The sequence below is a fragment of the Scyliorhinus torazame genome, chromosome 4 (assembly GCF_047496885.1).
Source record: "Scyliorhinus torazame isolate Kashiwa2021f chromosome 4, sScyTor2.1, whole genome shotgun sequence".
Taxonomy (NCBI): Eukaryota; Metazoa; Chordata; class Chondrichthyes; order Carcharhiniformes; family Scyliorhinidae; genus Scyliorhinus; species Scyliorhinus torazame.
Window position 1 is genome coordinate 153,859,101 of NC_092710.1, and position 23,108 is coordinate 153,882,208.

Here is a 23,108-nt window from a genome sequence, read left to right on the forward strand (position 1 = left end):
GGGAGCGCAGGGTAGGATGGGGGAAGAGCGGGCAGAAAAACACAGAGGCTGGGCAGGGGAGAGGGGAGGTCACTGCGCTAGAAAGAAAGCTAGCACCGGGGACATGCAAAAAAGCAGGGCCGCAGCGCGCCCCCAACAGGGGGGATGGCGCCAGGCAGAGGGGGGGATGGAGGTGTAGCCATCTGGGATGGCCGCTTCCAACTAGGTACAGAGAAACTCGCAAAGCCTAGTGGGTAAAATGGACAAGCCAAGACTCAGGCAGGCTCAGAGCCTGAAATGCATATTTGTAAGCAAGAAGTCCAGACCGTATCGAAACTCCGTCCAATTAGCATTTTAATGGGGCCGATTAGCATTTGATGGCCCATCTTCACCAAAGCAAATGACTGGTACTCGAGCAACCGTGACAGTCCCAGACATTTCGGCGTCACTCCCTATTCAAGGGAAACGCAAACAACGAGGTCAGTAACTGCTTGGGACACACCCAGCCATCCAGATCCCCGCCCACTTATTGGTTAAGGAATCGAACACAATGAGGGCACACCAAGACCCCGCATGGGTAAATGAAGGCAGAGGTACAGCGCCGCACACCAAGACAGAGGAATGTTATAATTGTGGAAAGAAAGGACATTATGCCCGAGAATGTCAAGCCCCCCGAAGCAGCAAAGTAATCAGCACGCAAACGCCCCCCAGAAACAATACCAGACCCATCCACAGTGTTAGCGCCCGACCAGATAATTCTGGCCATGATTGGCACCGATTGACGGTGTTCGGGCTCCCCAACATGGGTCTGCGGTGCCCTTTGGGATAAGTCCGGAAGATCGGTCGTTGCAGTCACAGTCCGGAGACACCCCGTAGAGTTCCTTTGGGACACAGGAGGGTCCCGAACCACGTTAAACTCATCCATCATGTACCAGAAAGAGATATGGCCCACTACGGACACCATTACCCTTAGTGGCTTTACAGGTCACCTCCAGCAGGGACACATCACAGCCCCTGTGGACGTACAGCTCGGTAATATTAAAACAAAACACTTGGTCGTTTTAGTAGATTTACCTCAGACAGCAGAACATATCCTAGGCATAGATTTCATGATTGCACACAACCTTTCATTCAACCAGTCAACCAATGCATATGGAGAATGGCTAGAGCAGCGTTAGCCCCCGCCACGCTCACAGTAGGAGATTATGCCCATAGAATCAGCTCAGTAGCAGAGTACTGGTTTGATCCACAAACCATTACCAGAGACAAAGTGGTTAGAGAAGTCTTGAAAAGACATAAAGCAGCATTTGCTCAGCACAAGCACGACTGTAAACATTACAGGTCCTGATCCTAAGCCCCAGAAACAGTACGGTTTCCCCCAACAAGCCGAGGGAGAGATAGCCAAGGTAATTCAAATTTATTGAATCAAGGAGTGATTCGACCCTTCGCATCGACGAATGATGCCCCGATTTGGCCAGTTAGAAAACCTGATGGTTCATGGCGACTGACAGAGAGTTGAACAAAGTGACTCCCCTAAGCAGCCCCCACCGTTGCCACGAGTCCCGAGACCATGTTGAGACAGGGACTCCAGCACATTTCGCTTCTTTCAGAATTATTAGAACGACTCACAACGATTGGATGAAAAATTAACCCCAAGAAAGCTCAAATCCTCCTGGAAAAAGTCACATATTTAGGTACGGTCATCACGCATGGGAAGCGTGAGATAGAACACAAACGTATAGATTCCATTGTCAAATTGCCCTTGCCCCAAAACGTTACAGCACTCCGGTCATTTTTAGGACTGGTTGGATATTGCAGAAACCACATGGACGGATTCGCCACAAAAGCAGCCCCACTTTCTGAGCTACTAAAGAAACAGGCCCCATGGAAATGGCTTTCATAGCACACGGATGCCGTGGATGCGTTGAGACGCGCCCAGAGCACAGTGCCCGTTTTGCAAGCCCCAGATCCATACTCCACATACGTGATAGAGGTAGCAATCACAGACAGAACCCTTTCGGCCGTACTCCTGCAGGAAAGGCACGATCGTCTAGGACCCATTGCCTATACCTCACTAGTCTTAGATCCGGTGGAACAAGGATTTTCAGCCTGCGAAAGGCATGTTAGCAGTTTTCTGGGCGGTACAGTACTTCTCGTACATAGCCGGACTCAACCCAGTAACCATTTTGACCAAGCACACCCCGAGACAGCTTCTATTGGACGGCAGACTAAAGGACGGCACAGTAAGCCAAATTCGAGCAGCGCGATGCACCCTACACCTACAGGGACGCGACATTACTGTAAAACGGACAAAAACGGACACGTTTCTGGCCGATAATTTGCACTATGCAGGAACCCCACGAGTGCGAGATCATAGCCCCCAAGCACAGCACAGGCCCCTTTGTTCCCAAGTCGGTACCAAGAAAGACAGGTATCGGACAACAGACGACCCAGCCCACAGACAAAGCACTGAGAATTTACGTAGGTGGCTCCTCCACAGTCCTCGAGGGAAAAAGGATAACAGGATGTGGGATTTATGTAGAGGACGCGCAGGGACGCGCTTTAGAAGAGATAGCTTTAAAACTGCCTGGACACTTAGGTTCACAGGCAGCCGCGTTAGCAGCCATTGCTTACATTGTCCAGCACCCCGATTCGTTCCCAACCTCCGCAGACATATATTCGGACAGTTTTCCTACCCGTGGGAATAGAGAGGATTTATTTCCGCCGACGGAAAACCTCTACCCTCAGCCCCACTGCTCAAACATATCCTCCAGACAGCTAATGGCAGGAAATATGGCATTGTTAAAGTAAGAAGTCACAATCTTTCCTCCCCACCCGGTAAAGTGAAAGCTGACGCCCTAGCGAAGGCAGGTTCACGACATGGCCACTTTTGGCAAGCCCCCCCGAGAGTGCCCAGTACATGCAGTTCAGGTCTCACAGACCAACATCCAAGACACAAAAGGAAGACGATGCATTAAAGGAAATTTTAAAAGGAAACTTCCCAGCTCCCTTGAAAAGTTTAGGAATTCTTTGACGGTCCATGAGGGAATCATTTTAAAAGATGGAATTTACGTAGTCCTCATCCAGGACAGGAATGAGATAATTTGTAAGTTCCATGATGGATATGGACACCAAGGGATTGAATCCACCCGTGCCCACCTCAGACGACTCTGCTGGTGGCCTGATTTGAAAACAGACGTATTCCATTACGTCGAAAACTGCTTAATTTGCGCACAAAACAACCCAGATAGGTATGCAAAAAAAGTCCAGCTACGCCACTCCCGCCCTGTAAATTGCCCGTGGACAAACCTCCAATTGGATTATATTGGTCCCCTCCCTCCCTGCAGAAATGGATACAAATGTGTCAGTGGTGATAGACACATTTACGAAATGGGTCGAAGCGTTCCCTCGAGAACAAACACAGCCAAGGCCACGGCAAAGATCTTAACAGAGCAAATTTTTACAAGATGGGGTCTCCCCCGTAGTATTGAGTCGGACCAAGGTTCGCACTTTACAGGCAGGGTCATGAAAAATGTGATGACGATATTTGGCATTAAGCAAAAGTTCCACATTGCCTATCACCCACAGTCCAGCGGCATTGTGGAGCGCATGGATCGGACACTAAAGGCCACACTTAGAAAAATGGTGCAGCAGCACAACACAACATGGGACACAATGCTCCCATTCGCACTGATGTTTATTAGGAACACAGTGTCAAGCTCAACAGGATATACCCCCCATACCCTCATGACAAGACGATCCATGAAGGGTACCGCATACTTATTCGGACTTGATTTGGCCAGCCCCGCAGTCACCACCCTGACCCATGAGAAAGCAGTCCAGCACTTGGTAGAAAATATTAAAGCAGCACAGCTCGCTGCAGCTTTTTGACTAGGTGCTAAACAAAAGCAGAGTAAGGCCTGCTTTGATAAAACAGTACGCCCGACAGAGTATACAGTCGGACAGCAAGTAATGATCACCTTATACAAACCCAGCTCATTCCTCTTCCCTACATTTGCAGGACCCTATTCAATCGCGGACAAAGTAAGCCCCTCAGTTTAAAATCACGTATCCAAACGGAAAATCAGGATGGTTCCATGTAAATCAGCTTAAGGTTTATGGAACACAGTGCAGCCACTCGCACCACCTCTCATTGGCGATGGCATACAATGAGGACCCGCCCACTGACAACCCAATTTCCCCCTCCCCCAGCAGAACGTCCACAGACATAACCTTGACCACGCCCCCAGAATTAAATTTCACCCTGACGCTTGATTCGGTTGCTAGCGACAGCACAACTGAAGACCCTGAGAGACCGGAACAAAGCTCCCACGAACCAGGCCCCAGTCACTGCAGGCCCAGCGACCCCGACCACGATACGCTCAGCCTCTTTGAGACGATTTATTTGCCCACACCGGAACCTGACCCGCCACCCAACGATAGCGACAGCCCCCTGGCACCCTCCCTACGGAACATGAAACACTGGCGCCGTGATAATTCCTGTCGTCTGACAAGGAATGATGAAATGGACCCCACATCGGCACACGCCGCGTTAGCACGCAAACTCCATGAGCGAGTTTGGCACCCGGGAGATGGTGACAACTCAGAGTCCAACTCCCACCATGGTAACCTCTTTGAAAATCTTTTTGGAATGGAACCTTGAGGTGTCCAGATGATGAGAGTGAGGAATCAATTGAGATTTACGGTATTCTATACTCTGATGGAACCTGCCTGCTTTGATGTTTAGTTTGTTTTTAAATGTTGTTCGTTCTCTCTTGTACGATTTTGTGCGTCGTCCTCATGGCCGCTTTCTTGATGCAGTCACAACTACCCTTCTGACGCCACATGGCAGTTAAAGAAACAAGTTTGTTGGAGCCCATATATTTACAAATTCTTACTGCTCTTGGAAGGTCACCTCAGGCAGTGGAGTAATGGCACTTATCCCCGCCCTGCTTGAGGAACCCCAATACATTTGGTCAGCCAAGCTCGGGTAGTGGAGCTACGGCACTGATCACCGCCCCTACCCGGGGGATTCCACCCATTCTTGCCCTGCCATGGATCATACCCCATTCGGATAATTGGTTTTGAAACTCTTTTGCTGTTCTTTTTCAGTCCTGCGATTTAAAGAATGCACTTTGCCACAACTTTTGCCCTTTCCGGCAACCCTTCGGTTGCTATCCCCCACATACTATTTACATGTCAGAATCACTTGGTTGGAAAAACAAGTTTGCAGAGGACAGAGAAATTGTCCACCCACTCAGCCCATCAAACATAGGCTGCGATAGCGCTCGCACTGTGACAGAATTGTTTTTTCGGATGTCTTTTCTCCACAAATGGTTGTTTTAAAAAAGAAAATGAGGGCGTCACATATGGTGATGATTCTAATGGGAAATTGACGTGAAGGAGAAACAGACAGACAAACGAGATGTTAAGCGGCAAGATAATGACTGATATTATGCTTGTTCCCCTAGGAAGATGCGATGGTACTCAACAGCAAAGGAAAACCTGAACAAGATGAAGACGACCCTGATGATCGGCATCATGATTGTCGCTGGAACAGTACAGTTGCGCGCGTTAACTACTCCCACCTCCCTCACCACACAGGCCCCAAACACGACTACCCAACACAACACCCCCAGCCCGGACACTACACCACACATAGACCCAGCCACCGATACCCTCACATGGTGTGAGAATCTCGTTAAGTGGTATTCCCTGTCATACACAATGGAACCCTACCAGTGATAGCCATATTGTGCAGCGCCATCCAGACAATCAGATTGCGAAAATGGAGGAGGAGAGCCCCTTTCCTCAGACTCCAGCAAACCCCACACTCTTTCTGAACCTTCCTCTTTAATAAATTCCGCAGTTGTTGTTTTTGTTAATAAAGCTTATCTTTCTAGGTATGAATGTTAGTGATTAGAAGAAATGTGATGCTGCTATTGGATTTTTGTATTGTAAGATAAGTTCTTTGATTGTTAAATAGCAGCATGAGTGTAGTCTAGTTAAAGACAGTTAGAGGTTCCCTTTTTTATTGAATGTTAAATGGCCCCTTAGGAATTTTTAGATACGTGTTGTTTTAGGGAAATTTAGGTAAATGTTTTTGACCCATAGGACAGAGTAGAGTAGAACCTGTTCTTCGTTAAGGGTACCCGGCATTTCAGAGAACAAAGAAGACCCAGTATTGTGATCCTTCACGGTTCGCGTTGAGGATCAAGAGGACGGAGTGTAGCCATCTGGGATGGCCACTTCCAAATAGGTGCAGAGAAACTTGCAAAGCCTAGCGGGTAAAATGGACAAGCCAAGACTCAAGCAGGCTCAGAGCCTGAAATGCATATTGGTAAGCAAGAAGTCCAGTCCGACAATTAGTATTTGAATGGGGCCGATTAGAATTTGATGGCCCATCTTCACCAAAATAAAGGACTGGTACTCGGGCAACCAGGACAGTCCCAGACATTTCGGCGCCACTCTCTGTTCAACGGAAACGCAAACAACGGGGTTAGTGACCGCTTGGGACACGTCCAGCCATCCAGATCCCCGCCCACTTGTTGGTTAGGAATCGAACGGAGTGATCAGGGATCGCCCAATTAGTGGGGCCCAAACCGGAGGACTGCCCAAAAGAGCGCGAAAACCCCGAAGTAAAAGAAGAAGATTCCGCCACATGTTCGTCCTCACTTGGTCCTGGTACCCCGGTCATGGCCATCTCCAAGTGCAGCAACATCAGAAGCAATTACAAGTTCAACACTCGCTACCAGACTCGCTACCAGACGGATGAGCCTAGCTAAGCAGCAGTAACTCCTTCGGACTCGATAGATCCAGAATTGAACAGCAGCCACTTTCTCTGACCTAAGCCGGGTGCCCGAAGTTAAGTACAGGTTGTCTTAGTCGATAGGTGTAGTTAACTAGTAGTGTTTATGTTACATGACTAATTGTGTGTAAATAAAGTACCCTTGACCTTTGATCGATAGCCGGTTGAAACTTGTGGTGGTATCATTTGATACCTGGCGACTCTAAGCATTAGGACATAGATAACATAGAAAGAAGGGCAAATTCACTGATTGCCATAATTGGAACAGAGCCACAGAAAGGACCGAGAAAAGAATATAGGAAATAACTCACAACAGGGGACCACTCAACAGAGGCGGGAAAGCAAACGGGGATAGGAGCAGGGGAAAGATGGACAAAGGAGGGATATACGGGGGGGGGGGAGGAGAGGGAGGGACCGGGGGGGCAGAACACAGGGACAGAGGGACAAACAAGGCTAGAAAAGGAACAGCAACAGGGCTACAAAGTTCCACAACCAAGGGCTCGGAACAAGGAATCGCTGCAAGCATCTACCCAGTACGATCTCTGGGCGAAGGGAGACCCTAGAGTGCAGGGGGCTACCTGCGGTCGCACAGTGGGCGGCCATGCCGGGGGCCCCCTAGACGAAGGGAAACCCCGGAGCGCAGGGGCCCGACCGCATGGAGAGAGCAGTGACAGCGGCCATCCTGGACGGCCCCCTAACAAGGGGGAACCCCGGAGGGCAGGTGCGCATCCACCAGGTAAATATGGTTAATCCCACAGGAGCAGGGGATCAGAAGCCCCCCCACCAGGATAGTCACCTGGAACGTAAGAGGACTCAACGGCCCAGTGAAAAGATCCAGAGTCCTCAACCACCGAAGAAACATGAAGGCAGACATAATCTTCCTACAAGAGACTCACCTGAGCGAGCAGGACCGACTGCGGGTAAGAAAGGGCTGGGTGGGACAAACCTACCATTCCTGCTATGGGACAAGGGCCAAGGGGATGGCAATACTGATCAACAAATGGACGATGTTTAGGGCGACACAGATGGTTACAGACCCAGATGGGGCAGTACGTCATTGTCAGCGGGGCCCTGGATGGGGCACCGGTAGTGCGAGTCAACGTGGACGCGCCCAACTGGGACGTCACGAGCTTCATCAAGAAGACCATGGCAGAAATCCCTGACATAGCGACACACCGGCTAATCATGGGGGGGGGCTTCAACTATGTACAGGACCCAATGACTGACAGATCAAACCCCAAGACGGGGAAAACCTCAAACATGGCAAGGGAACTCAGTCACTTTATGGAACAGATGGGAGCAGTGGACCCCTGGAGGTTCACCCATCCAGGGGAGAAGGAGTTCTCCTTCTTCTCTCCTGTACACAACGTATACACCAGAATTGACTTCTTTGTGGTGGGGAAAACGGTGCTTCCGGGGATAGACTGGAGGTAGACCGTAAATACTCCGAGGCCCCGACCCGAGAGCTCCTGGCGGAGAGGAAAGAGTTACAAAGGAACTTTGATCTGCTCTCCACCAGGAAAGCATTGCTTCAACTCCACCAGGTATGTGGGACCCTATACGAACACGGAGACAAAGCCAGCCGCCTGCTGGCACACCAGCTGAGAAAGCAGGCAGCCACCAGAGAAATTGCACAAATCAGGGATACTAGAGGCACATTAGAAACAGAGCCAGAAAAGATCAACAAAGCCTTCAGGGCCTTTTACCAAGGGCTGTATACCTCAGAGCCCCCAATGGGGGAGGCTGGGATGAAACGGTTCCTTGATGGACTGGACATACCAGTCGTGGGGGAGGGCAGAAAACGGGGCCTGGAAGCACCACTAGCACTGGAAGAGATCATGGACAGCATTAGCTCCATGCAGGCGGGGAAGGCGCCGGGGCCAGACGTGTTCCCTGCGGACTTCAACAAAAAATTCGCGACGGCACAAGCCCTGCACCTGCGAGACATGTTCACAGACTCACTAAGGGCACACTGCCACCCACGCTAGCACAGGCCTCAATATCGCTGATACCTAAGAAAGATAAAGACCCAACGGAATGTGGGTCATACAGACCCATCTCACTGCTGACGCAGATGCCAAAATACTGGCCAAGATTCTAGCCAAAAGGCTAGAGGACTGCATGCCAGAGGTGGTCGCAGAGGACCAGACGGGCTTTGTCAAAGGTAGACAGCTTACCTCCAACATTAGGCGCCTGCTGAATGTGATAATGACCCCATCCGGGGAGAGAACACCAGAGGTGATAGTCTCCCTAGACGCAGAAAAGACATTCGACAGAGTCGAATGGAAATACCTCATAAGAGGTACTGGAGCGGTTCGAGCTTGGAACAGGATTCACCTCCTGGGTAAAACTCCTATACAACGCTCCCATGGCGAGCGTACGGACAAACAACACCAACTCCCGATACTTCCAGCTGCACAGGGGCACCAGACAAGGATGCCCACTGTCCCCGCTGCTGTTCGCCCTAGCGATCGAGCCACTAGCAATTGCGCTCAGAGCAGCAAAAGGCTGGAGGGGGACCCAAAGGGGCAGCAGAGAGCACAGAGTCTCACTCTATGCGGATGACCTGATCCTCTACATTTCGGACCCACAAAGCAGCATGGACAAATTGCACTCCTGAAAGAGTTTGGCACCTTCTCGGGCTACAAACTCAACATGAGCAAAAGCGAGATCTTCCCGGTACACCCACTAGTACTAACGGGACGATTAAACAAGCCCGACACAAATTCCGCTACCTGGGGATCCAAACAGCCCATGACTGGAAAGGGATCCACAAATGGAATCTCACCAGTCTGACAGAGGAAGTAAAAAAGGACCTGCAAAGATGGAACACACTCCCCCTCTCCCTCGCGGGGTGTCCAGACGATCAAAATGAACGTGTTGCCCAGGTATCTCTTCCTATTCAGATCCATCCCGATCTCCATCCCCAAGGCCTTTTTCAAAGCAGCAGACAAATTAATCATGACGTTCGTATGGGGAAGAATGCTAGGATCCCAAAGAAGGTCTTACAAAAAACAAAATCAAGAGGAGGGCTAGCCCTCCCAAAGCTACAATTCTGCCACTGGGCGGTGCCGGCCGAGCAAATAAGGGGATGGATCAAGGAGCCAGAAGCCCAGTGGGTGCGCACGGAAGAGGCCTCCTGCAAGGAGACCTCCTGCAAGGGGACCTCCTGCAAGGGGACCTCCTGCAAGGGGACCTCCTGCAAGGGGACCTCCTGCAAGGGGACCTCCTGCAAGGGGACCTCCTGCAAGGGGACCTCCTGCAAGGGGACCTCCTGCAAGGGGACCTCCTGCAAGGGGACCTCCTGCAAGGGGACCTCCTGCAAGGGGACCTCCTGCAAGGGGACCTCCCTCCGGGCCCTCGCCACGGCGGCACTCCCATTCCCACCCAAAAAACACTCCAGCAGCCCGGTGGTGATAGCCACCCTCCAGTCATGGAACCAACTACGGCAGCAATTTGGCCTGACCAAAATGTCGGACAAAGCTCCCATCTGCTACAACCATAGGTTCACACCAGCACTGACGCCACCTTCAAAAGGTGGAGACAGCTCGGGGGAGGACCGACGGTCAGGGACCTATACACCAACGGCAGGGTCGCAACACTGGACGAACTGACAGAGATATTCCAGCTAGCCAGGGGAAATGAGCTACGGTACCTGCAACTCAAAAACGTCCTACGAAAGGAGACAAGCCACAACCGCCACGACAGACATTACTGGAAGAGTTACTGGACGCAGGAAACTGTAGCGACATGTATGACCGACTGGTAGAAGGGGCCGACACCGTACTGGACGCAACAAGAATGAAATGGGAGGAGGACCTGGGGACCGAAATAGGATGGGAACACTGGAGCGAAGCACTGCATAGGGTCAACTCCACCTCCACGTGCGCAAGGCTCAGCCTGATGCAACTAAAAGTGATACATAGAGCCCACTTAACAAGAACCCGTATGAGTAGGTTCTTCCCGGAGGTGGAGGATAGATGTGAACGGTGCCAAGGAGGCCCGGCCAACCATGCCCACATTTTCTGGTCTTGCCCCAGACTTGTGGAGTACTGGAAGGGAAGAGACAGGGTACAACAGAGGAGAGCCAGGGGGTGGGGGGGGGGGGGGGGGGGTTCTTTTCTCCTCTCCTTTCGCGATTTGTGTGTGTGTGCCCTTCTCTTCTAATATATATATATACCCGTTGTACATAACGGCAAATATACTTTGTTCAAAAATCCAATAAAAAACATTTATTTTTTAAAAACTGCAGCAAAACATCCCTACTCCTCTCCCCAAATCCTCTGTCTATGAAGACGAGCATGCCATTAGCTTTCCTCACCGCCTGCTGCACCTGCATGCCAACCTTCAGTGACTGTTCCACCATGACACCCAGGTCTCGTTGCACTTCCCCTTTTCCTAAACTGCCACCATTCAGGTAATAATCTGCCTTCATGTTTTTTGCCACCAAAGTGGATAATCTCACATATGCTCACATTATATTGCATTCGCCAAGTATTTGCCCACTCAGTCAGCCTGTCAGTCACCCTGCAGCCTCTTTGCATCCTCCTCACAGCACACACTTGATTCCTCATTTGTTTGGGCAGGGAAGGTGGCCAGGATAAGGAGGGTGGCACTTCATTGATGCCAATGAAGGTGGCGATGGTTGGGCCTTCCAAAATTGTATTATTACTGGGCGGCGAACGCGGAGAAGATGCGGGGCTGGAGTTGGGAGGCGGGAGCTTTATGGATGAGGATGGAGGCAATTTCTTGCAGGACGTCGGGGTTGCGGAAGCTGGCAAAAGCACCATTTCAGTTTGCCCCAGAGAAGTATTCGGGAAGTCCTATGGTGGCAGCCACGTTGAAGGTTTGGAGACAATTTTAACAGTACTTCAGGTTGGGAGCGCGTTCAAGGCTGATGCTTATCCGGGGGAATGATAGATTTGAGCCGGGGAGGTTGGGTGCGAGATTCCAGGGATAGGAAGAGAAAGGGGTGGAGGAGATGAAAGGTTTGTTTTTGGTGGGGCGGTTTGCGAGTATGGAGGAGTTGAGGGGGACGTTTAGGTTGCCACGTGAGGAGAGTTTTTGGTATATGCATGTATGGGACTTTGCTAGAAAGGTTTTCCCGACCTTTTCGATAGCGGCAGCCACCTCGTTGTTGAAGGAATACTGTCGGTAACGGGGTTGGAAGGTGGGGTCGTCTCGACCATATATGGAAGGATCTTGGTGGCATATAAGGTGTGTATGGAGGGGGTTATGGCCAAGTGGAAGGAGGAGTTAATAATAATAATAATCTTTATTGTCACAAGTAGGCTTACATTAACACTGCAATGAAGTTACTGTGAAAAGCCCCTAGTCGCTACATTCCGTCGTCTTTTCGGGTACAGAGGGAGAATTCAGAATGTACAAATTACCTAACAGCACATCTTTCGGGACATGTGGGAGGAAACACGGAGAAAACCCACGCAGGCACAGGAAAAACGTGCAGACTCCGTGGGATGGTGCGGGAGGAAGGACTGTCAGATGAGGTGCTGCAGAGGGTAAATGCCGCAACTTTGTGTGCGAGGCTGGGGTTGATACAGTTGAAGGCAGTACACAGGGCACATTTGACGAAGTCAAGGATGAGCTGGCTGTTTGAAGGGGTGGAGGACACTTGTGAATGGAGTGGGAGGGGCCTAGCTAATCATGTGCACATGTTCTGGTCCTGCCCGAAGTTGAAGAAATTTTCGGAGTCGTTTTTCCGCACCATGTCGACGATCCTGCATGAGGATTTGCAGTAGCGTTCTCTGGGGACCACATTGGGGGTGTCGTATCTACCGGAGCTGCGGACAGGAGCGGGGGCAGATGTTTTAGCCTTAACTTCGTTGATCACTCGCAGGCGGGTTCTGTTAGGTTGGAGGTCAGATTCTCCACCCTGTGTCTCGGTGTGGCTGGGGGATTCAATGGAGTTCTTACACCATGCGAAGACATAATTTGTCCGAAGAGGATTCCACAAGAAATGGGGTTTGTTTATTTTGCATTTCGGGGAGTTAAATCAGTTATGGGGGGGCGGCGGCTGTTGGTGCAGAGTTTATTGTACATGGGGGTGTTCTGTTTTTGTCTTGTATCGTGTTAAAATGCTAAAATTTGAATTAAAATAATTTTCAAAAAATAAACAACTCACTGGAGGAGGAGGCTCCACAAATATCCCATCCTCAATTATGGAGCAAATATCCCAGTGCAAAAAGATACGGCACTCTTCAGCCAGAAGTGCCAAGTAGATCATGCATCTCAGCCTCCTCTAAAGGTCCCCAGCATCACAGATGTCAATCTTTAGCCAATTCAATTCAGTCCACGTGATATCAAGTTACGGCTGAAGGCACCGAATATTGCAATGGCTGTGATGCCTGACAATACTGCGACAACAGTGCTGAAGACGTGCTCCAGAACTCCGCAAGCCTAGCCAATCTGTCTCAGTACAACTGCAACACTGGCATTTAGTTAGCAATGTGGAAAATTCCCCAGATTAGTCCTGTACATGAGAAACAAGACAAATCCAGGGCAGCATGTGGCACAGTGGTTAGCACTGCTGCCTACAGTGTTGAGGACCCGGGTTCGAATCCCGGCCCGTGTGGAGTTTGCACATTCTCCCCATGGCTGCATGGGTTTCACCCCCACAACTCAAAAGATGTGCAGGTTAGAACAAAGAACAAAGAAAAGTACAGCACAGGAACAGGCCCTTCAGCCCTCCAAGCATGCGCCGACCATGCTGCCCATCTGAACTAAAATCTTCTACACATTTTTTTCTTGGTGTTTGTGTACAATGTATAATTGCCTACTAATTATTTGTTTTCCCATGAATAGGATGGGAATAGAGGGATATGGACCCCGGTTAGGTGGATTGGCCATGCAAAATTGCCCCTTAATTGGAAAAGATAATAATTGAAGACTCTAAAAAAAAATTTTTTAACAGGACAAATCCTACTCAGCCAATTACCGCCCCACCAGTCTACACTTCATCACCAGAAAAGTGATGGAAGAGGTCATCAACTGTGCTATTAAGCAGCACTTACTCAGCAAAAACCTGTTCATGGATGTTCAGTTTGGATACCGCTAGGGTCACTCGGATCTTGACCTTATTACAGCCTTGCTTTGAACCAACAGCGAGGTGAGAGGGACTGCCCTTGACTTCAAGGCAGCATTTGGCTGAGTATGGATTCACGGAGTCCCCGAAATCTGTAGTTAATTGGAATCAGGGGGGAAACCCTCCACTAGTTCGAGTTACAACCAGCACATATTGGTTGTGGTTGTTGAGAACAATCTCAGTTCTACGACATCACTGCAGGGATTCCTCAGGGTGCTGTCCTAGGCCGAACCATCTTCAACTGCTTCATCCTTCCTTCCACCATAAAGTCAGAAGTGGTGATGTTTGCTAATGATTGCACAATGTTCAGCAGCATCCATGACTCCGCAGATACCGAAGCAGTCCATATCAAAATGCAGCAAGACCTGGACAATATCCAGGCTTTTGTTGACAAGTAACATTCCCTATTCTCCAGGGAGCAGTCTTGGTGGGCGGAACATCTAACTCAGTGAGTATAAAATAACTTACTTCAGGGATTCTACTGAAGCAGAAAAAAAATCCTGAAAAAGTGCATCAAGGGGCAGCACGAGGGTGCAGTGGGTCGATCCCGGCTCTGGGTCACTGTCCGTGTGGTGTTTGCACATTATCCCCGTGTCTGTGTGGGTCTCATCCCCACAACCCAAAGATGTGCAGGTGGATTGGCCACGCAGAATTGCCCCTTAACTGGAAAAAATGAATTGGGTACTTTTAAAAAAAAAAAAAAAAATTTTATGACATCAAAGGAAAACTATTACTTGATTGACTGATAGGGAATCAGTGCTAAATTTGAAAAACACACTGCAAAACTAATTAATTAACTAAGTAGAGATGGCTGGGCAGGCATGATTTGATAGCTGCCAGATCCCATATCTGCAGCAAGTGTTGGTCGCTTGAGGAATTTCAGCTCAAAGTTGATGAGCTGGAGTCTGAGCTTCAGACACTGCGGCACATCGGAGGGGGTTAAAGGACGCTTTGTCTCAGGAGGCTGTCACACCCCTCATCTCTTGATCTTATCCAACAGGTATGAGATACTTGCTCCCTGTGTGGATGAAAAAAAGGCTGTGGGATGAGCTAGCCAACTACTGCACTGTGGTACAAGAGGCCATTCAAGCAAAAGACAAGAGGTAGGGGATTCTATGATTAGGGGGATTGATAGCATCCTTTGTAAGCGGGATTGGGAGTCCCGCATGGTATGTTGCCTGCCTGGTGCCAGGATGAGGGACATCGCTGACCGACTTGAAAGGATATTGGAGTGGGAGGGAGAGGATCCAGTTGTTGGGTCCACGTTGGGACAAACAACATAGAACATAGAACATTACAGCGCAGTACAGGCCCTTCGGCCCTCGATGTTGCGCCGACCTGTGAAACCACTCTAAAGCCCATCTACACTATTCCCTTATTGTCCATAGATCGGCAAGACCAGGAAAGAGGACCTGTTTGGGGATTATCAGGCACTAGGAACTAAATTAAAGAACAGGTTCTCAAAGGTTATAATCTCTGGATTGCTACCCGAGCCATGTGCGAATTGGTTTAGAGATGAGAAAATTAGGGAAGTAAACACGTGGCTAAAGGAGTGGTGCGGGTAGGAGTGGTTCCATTTCATAGGGCATTGGCATCAGTATTGGAACTAGAGGGATCTGAAAGGATGGCCTTCACCTGAACCAATCTGGGACCAGTGTTCATGCGGAAAAAATAAATAGGGTGGTCTCTTAAACTAGCAAGTCGGGAGAGGCAAAACTAGGGGAAGTATAATGGTTAATGGGAAGCAAAGCAGCAGGTTAGCACATGGGGAAGTGGATTCAATTACACGGAAAATTATTTAAAAAGTTAAAGGGAAGAACTCAGGAGATGTCATTAATAGAGGTGTTAGGATTCAAAAAGGTCTAAAAACTAGCAGACGGGCTCTTTGCCTGAATGCTCATTGCATTTGAAACAAGGTAAGTGAGTTGACGGCACAAATCCGCAAATTTGTATGATTTAGCGGCCATTACAGAAACATGGCTGCAGGATGGTCACGACTAGGAGTTAAATATCCAGGGGTATCAGACTATTCGGAAGGACAGACAGGAAGGTAAGGGAGGTAATGGAGCTCTGATATTTAAGGATGACATCAGGGCAGCAGTGAGAGATGATATAGGTTCTATGGAGAAAAAGACTGAATCCATTTGGGTGGAAATCAGAAATAGTCAGGAGAAAAGGTCACTGACAGGCGTAATCTATAGGCCACCAAATAATAACACCATGGTGGGACGGACATTAGAAAAAGAAATAACTGTTGCATGTAAAAATGGTACGGCAATTATCATGGGGGATTTTATCCACATGTCGATTGGTCAAACCAGGTCGGTCAAGGCAGCCTTGAAGAGGAGTTTGTAGAATGGACCTGCGATACTTTTCTCGAACAGTATGTAATGGAACCTACAAGGGAGCAAGCTATCATAGATCTGGCCCTATGTAATGAGACAGGAATAATTAATGATCTCATAGTTAGGGATCCTCTCGGAAGGAGCGATCACAGTATGGTTGAATTTAAAATAGAGATGGAGGGTGAGACAGTAAAATGCAATACCAGTGTCTTGTGCTTAAACAAAGGAGAGTACAATGGGATGAGGGAGGAGTTGGCTAAATTAGACTGGGAGCAAAGATTTTATGGTGGGACAATTGAGGAACAGTGGAGGACTTTCATAGTGATTTTTCACAGTGCTCAGCAAAAGTATATACCAGTGAAAAGGAAGGACTGTAGGAAAAGGGATAATCTGCCATGGATATCTTAGGAAATAAAGGAGGCTATTAAATTGAAAGAAAATGCTTACAAACTGGAAAAGATTAGTGGGAAACGAGAGGATTGGGAAATCTTTAAAGATCAACAGAAAACCACAAAAAAAAAGCTATAAAGAAAAGTAAGATTGATTATGAGAATAAACTCGCTCCGAATATAAAAACAGAGAGCAAAAGAGTGGCTACGGTAAATATTGGTCCTTTAGAGGAGGAGAAGGGGGTCATAATAAAGGGAAATGAGGAAATGGCTGAAAAATTGAACAGGTATTTTGTGTCGGTCTTCACAGTGGAAGACACAAATAACATGCCAATAATTGTTGGTAAGGAGGTGAAGACCGAGGAATGATCAGTATCACTAAGGAGGTAATGTTGGGCAAGCTAGATTTTCACAGTAATTTAATTGCAATGTTAATGTAAGCCTACAGGTGACACTAATCAAGATTATTATTATTAATGGGGCTAAAGGGAGATAGGTCTCCTGGTCCTGATGGAATGCGTCCCAGGGTACTAAAAGGGACGGCGGGGGGGGGGGAATAGCAAATGCGTTTGTGGCAATTTCCCAAAATTCGCTCTGGGGCAGTTCCGGCAGATTGGAAAACAGCAAATTTGATGCCACTATTTACAAGGCGGGTAACTATAGGCCATTTAGCTTAACTTCTGTAGTGGGGAATGCTTGAATCTATCAAGGAAGAAATAGCGAGACATCTGGATAGAAATTTCCCATTTGGCGGCCGCAGCGTGGGTTCATGAAAGGCAGGTCATGAATAACTAATTTCCTGGAATTCTTTGAGGACATTATGTGCGCGGTGGCAACAGGCAACCGGTAGATGTGATGTATCTGGATTTCCAGAAGGCATTCAACAAGGTGCCACACAAAAGGCTGCTTCATAAGATAAAGGTGCACGGTGTTATGGGTAATGAGTTAGCATGGATGGAGGATTGGTTAACTAACAGAAAGCAAAAAGTGGGGATAAATGGGTGTTTTTGTGGTTGGCGATCAGTGGCTAGTGGTGTGCCTCAGGGATCAGTGTTGGAACCGCAATTGTTTACAATTTACATAGATGATTTGGAGTTGTGGACCAAGTGTAAGTTCGCCGATAACACCAAGATGAGTGAGTGGTAGAGCAAATTGTGCAGCGGACACAAAGTCTTCAGAGGGATATAGATAGTTTAAGTGAGTCTGGCAGATGGAGTACAATATTAGTAAATGTGAGGTAGGAACAACAACAAAATGGGCTATTATTTAAATGGTGAAAAATTGCAGTATGCTGCTGTGCACAGGGACCTGGGTGTCCTTGTGGATGAATCACAAAAAGTTGGTTTGCAGGTGCAGCAGGTAATTAAGAAGGCAAATGGAATGTTGTCATTCATTGCTAGAGGGTTGGAGTTTAAAAACAGGGAGGTTAGGTTGCAGATGTATAGCGTGCTGGTGAGACCACACCTGGAATATTGCATACAGTTTTGGTCTCCTTACTTGAGAAATGATGCACTGGTACTGGAGGGTGTGCAGAGGAGATTAACTAGGTTGATTCCGGAGTTGAGAGGTTTCGCGTATGAGGAGAGACTGAGTAGACTGGGACTATATTCATTGGAATTTAGAAGAATGAGGGGGAATCTTATGGAAACATATGAAATTATTAAGGGAATAAATAAAATAGAAGCAATGAGGTTGTTTCTATTGGTGGGTGAAACTAGAACTAGGGCTCATAGCCTCAAAATAAGGGGGAGCAGATTTAGGGCTGAGTTGAAGAGGAACTACTTCACCCAAAGGATTGTCAATCTGTCAAATTCCACACCAGTGAAGCAGCTGAGGCTACCTTATTGCATGTTTTTAAGGCAAAGATATATTTTTGAACAGTAAAGAAATTAAGGGTTATGGTAAGCAGGGGGTTAAGTGGAGCTGAGTCCAAAAAAAGATCAGCCATGATCTTATTGAATGGCGGAACAGGCTCGAAGGGCCAGATGGCCGACATCTGCTCCTAGTTCTTATTCGCTCCACACAAGTGCCAGGCAATGATGATCACCAACAGCAGAGAATCTAACCACCCCCCACCCCCCCCACCCCCCATAGCAATCAATGGCTGAATCTCCTACAATCAACATCCTGGGGGTTACCATTGACCAGAAATTGAATTAGACTAGGCATTTAAATACAGTGGCTACAATAGCAGGTTAGAGTCTAAGAATCCTGTGGCTGAGTAACTCACCTCCTGACTCTCCAAAGCTGTCCCCCCTGTACATGGCATATGTCAGGGGTGTGATGAAAAACTCTCCACTTGCCTTGGCAAATGCAGCTCCAACAACACTCAATCTCAACACCATCCTGGCCAAAACAGTCAATTGGATTGGCACTTCTTCCACATTCACTCCCTCCACCACAGACGAAGTGTCAGCAGTGTGTACCATCTACAAGATGCACTGCAGGAACCTTCCAAACCCTTACCCACTAACTACATGGCAGCACAGTTGTTAGCACTGTTGCTTCACAGCGCCAGGGTCCAGGTTCGATTCCCGCCTCGGTCACTGTCTGTGCGGAATCTGCACGTTCGCCCTGTGTCTGTGTGGGTTTCCTCCAGGTGCTCTGGTTTCATCCCACAAGTCCCGAAAGACGTACTGTTAGGTAACTTGGACATCCTGAATTCTCCGTGAACACGAACAGGTGCCGGAATGTGGCGACTGGGGGCTTTTCACAGTAACTTTATTGCAGTGTTAATGTAAGCCTACTGGTGACAATAAAGATTATTATTAACTCCTCTGTCCACTTGGCCATAACCCTCTCCATACACACCTTGTCTGCCACCAAGGTCCTTCCATATATCTGTTAATGTAAGCCTACTTGTGACAATAAAAATTATCTAGAAGGACAAGAGCAGGACATACCTGGGAACACCACCACATGCAAGTTCCCCCAAGTCACTCATCGTCCTGACTTACAATTATATCACCGTTCCTTCAATCACTGGGTCACAGCACTGTGGGTGTACCTGCACCTCAGGAACTGCAGTGGTTCAAGAAAGTAGCTCTCCATCTCCTTATCCAGGGCAATAAATGCTAGCCTAGCCAGCAACGCCCTTATCCCATAAATGAATTTTTAATAAATAAGGCTTAGAGTGGTAAAGCAAGAAAATCACTTTTACCCTTCCTCACATGGCCATAACAATATACTAACTCAAGTTCTGTGATCGTTGACCTATATCTGTTTCCTGTTGAGTAATGCCTTAACTTTAAAATTCTCAACATTGTTTTCAAATCCATCCACAGTATTGCTCCCACCCTCTCTCTGCAACCTCAGAGATATTCATGCTCTTCCGATCCTAGTCTCTTGTGCATCCCAGTTTTTAAATCGCCCCAGATTGGCGGCCATGTCTTCAGTTGCCGAAACACAAAGCTCTGGAATTCCCACCCTAAACCTCTCTCCCACTGTTCCCTAATTTAAGACACTTCCAAAAGCATCCCTCTTTCATCTGTCCTAATATGTTATATGGCAATGTGTCAAATGTTGTTTGATAATCCTTCTGTGAATCACTTTGGGACATTTTAGTGCTATATAAACATAAGTTAGTGTTAATATGATCAATTAAATAATATTTTTGCTATCCATTGGGAAGTGAAAATGTTTTGGAATAAAAATTCACAAATTTAGCTATGCTTATGTGCAAATGGCACCCGGATGGCTTGAGATTGCTTCACAGTAGTTGACTAGCAGCTAAACATGTTGTTTTGATTGCTGATTATGCAATGATCATGCAGACTTGAAAGTAAACATTTTAATTGCAATAAATATTCACAGTAATTTACAAACATATGCCAGTTAATTTTAAGTTTAACATAAAAAGTGTGTTTAATTTAATTCCAAATTTCAGGAAAATATCACAAACTGTTTCATAGAACCGGGTCCATGGCGTTGTGAGTCAACAGTGCTAACTGTGCCACCCTGCCGTACATTACACATGTAGTGCAATTGACAGATTTCAAGAAGCAGTTAACCACAATCTATTAATTCGGTGCTAAGTGAAGCATTTTCCGATGCGCTAAAGTGATGATAAATGTAGCCTACCCAACTCTACCGCAAACTCTTCTCACGTTTACCAATTGCATTTGTACGAGTGGCAATAAACATAGAAAAGTGAACCATCTCACCCTTGAGCCATCATGATCAATAAATTTGAGAAAATGACCTGCATATTTCACAACAAAATGGGGGTTCTATATGCACAATTACAGGCTGTAATTGTTTGATTATTTATTTGAACCTGGAAAAATGTCAATTGTTATCCTAAGAGACGTTAAATTTCATATCACTTCAATTCAGAAATGTATGGTACCTTGTGCTAAATATTACATTTGTTAATTAGCTAATATTTAATACAAATGTTATTGAAATCTGAAGAGTACCTGTCAGTCAAGAATGCACAGATGAGGTCTTTGGCATGCTTTGAGATTTCAACATCATCGGGGAAATTGAGCGAATTTTTGTGATCCATGATTTTACTGTATGTTCCCACAAGGGAATCTGCATAAAACGGAGTATCACCTGGCAAAGAAAGTACAGGAAGAATTCAGGTGTGACATGTTTGCGTGTTTGAAAGAAGCAACTTTCCTCTACAAAAAAATTAAATCTGTTGAAATCTTCATCATACATTCGCACAACAAAAGGTCCGTATCCCAGTTTAGGTATTTTGTAAACAATTCTGATCATAGAATTTACAGTGCAGAAGGAGGCCATTCGGCCCATCGAGTCTGCACCGGCTCTTGGAAAGAGCACCCTACCCAAGGTCAACAACTCCACCCTATCCCCTGAACCCAATAACCCCACCCAACACTAAGGGCAATTTTGGACACCAAGGGCAATTTATCATGGCCAATCCACCTAACCTGCACATCTTTGGACTGTGGGAAGAAACCGGAGCACCTGAAGGAAACCCACGCACACACGGGGAGGATGTGCAGACTCCTCACAGACAGTGACCCAAGCCGGAATCGAACCTGGGACCCTGGAGCTGTGAAGCAATTGTGCTATTCACAATGCTACCGTGCTGCCCCTGTCATAGTAGTCATAGTAGATGTCATAGTAGTCAATCATAGTAGCAATTATAAAATAAGGTATGACAAGTTATGACAGAGGGTAAACTAATTTATTGATGAGTTGACAGATTGGTGGCTGCCATTAACATACAAATCACAAACCTAGATTTTTATTGCATTTTGACTGGAAGTGCTGGGCAACGCTTCCCAAACTTGAAAACAGGACTTTAGGACACAATCCAATGGTCACGCTGCGCCAGAAAAGCAGCTCGCTGTGGCGCAGCATGGTCGAAGCCGGAGAACCCTGCTCGCAATATCTTGCGAGATCCAACTTGATCTATCTCACGAAACGGTGCGATGTAAATCCCCCCACCCCCCCGCATAGTGGGCAGGATCACTTTTTGGTAAATCTGCATATTAGAGCGAGACAGCTAGCCTCACTATAATGTGCAGATTCCCAAGGTATTTGAGGTTTATGATTCATCCACTTCGCCTCAGAGGCCTCGGGTAAGCGCTGTTCAGCACTGGTCAGGGGTCGCTTCGGGTGGCGTCGGCGATCGGGATATCACCCCGATCTCTCACTAAATTGGGTAGTAGTGAGCGCAGCTCCCCACTGCACAACACAAAGCTATGTACGGCCTCGACCGCACGTACCCCATTCAGGCCTCTTGTACATCGCAAGTAGCGTTGAATAGCCATGCGTTTCTCGGCACTGTGAGCCCTGGGAAATACGTGTTCGCTAGGGGACTTTGTTTCCTTTTTGGAGAATTAGTCTTGGTTAGAATTGTATTTCATGGAGTGTTACATTTTTTTTAAATTTAGAGTACCCAATTATTTTCTTCCAATTAAGGGGCAATTTAGCATGGCCAATCCACCTAGCCTGCACATCTTTGGGTTGTGGGGGTGAAAGCCACGCAGACACGGGGAGAATGTGAAAACTCCACACGGACAGTGACCCAGGGCTGGGATTCGAACCCGGGTCCTCAGCGCTGTAGGCTGCAGTGCTAACCACTGTGCCACATGCCACCCTCAAAGAGTTGAAATTTTGAGAAAACAACTTTTAACAATAGAACTTCCACTTCAGGTCCATAAAAATAGAGGCCAAAAAGACTCATAGGTGAAAGAAGAATACTGGGCTTCAAAAGGAAGCGATCAGAACTGCTGGTTACACTTCTGGTAAATTAAGAAACTGCCTCTGAAGAAAATAAGATTTCCACAGTCTCACTAAAAGACAACAATGTTTAGTGCTTCACCATTTAATTTGAGAGGCGAAATAAAAATTGCAATTTCAGAAACTGAAGAGCACACCTGAAAACCCATAACTTGTCTTTTCTTTTCAATACAAAGTCTTACAACACCAGGTTAAAGTCCAACAGGTTTGTTTCGATGTCACTAGCTTTCAGAGCGCTGCTCCTTCCTCAGGTGAATGAAGAGGTA

At 47.5% G+C, this 23,108-nt stretch overlaps 1 protein-coding gene across 1 annotated transcript in view; it reads right to left on the reverse strand.

The window, feature by feature from the left end:
• Positions 1–23,108, reverse strand: part of LOC140410553 (rho-associated protein kinase 2-like) — a 374,766-nt gene that overhangs the window by 181,218 nt on the left and 170,440 nt on the right. Inside the window, exon 7 of the mRNA XM_072498789.1 lies at positions 21,042–21,180. Coding sequence (XP_072354890.1) covers positions 21,042–21,180 — 139 coding nt within the window. The remainder of the gene's footprint in view (positions 1–21,041; positions 21,181–23,108) is intronic.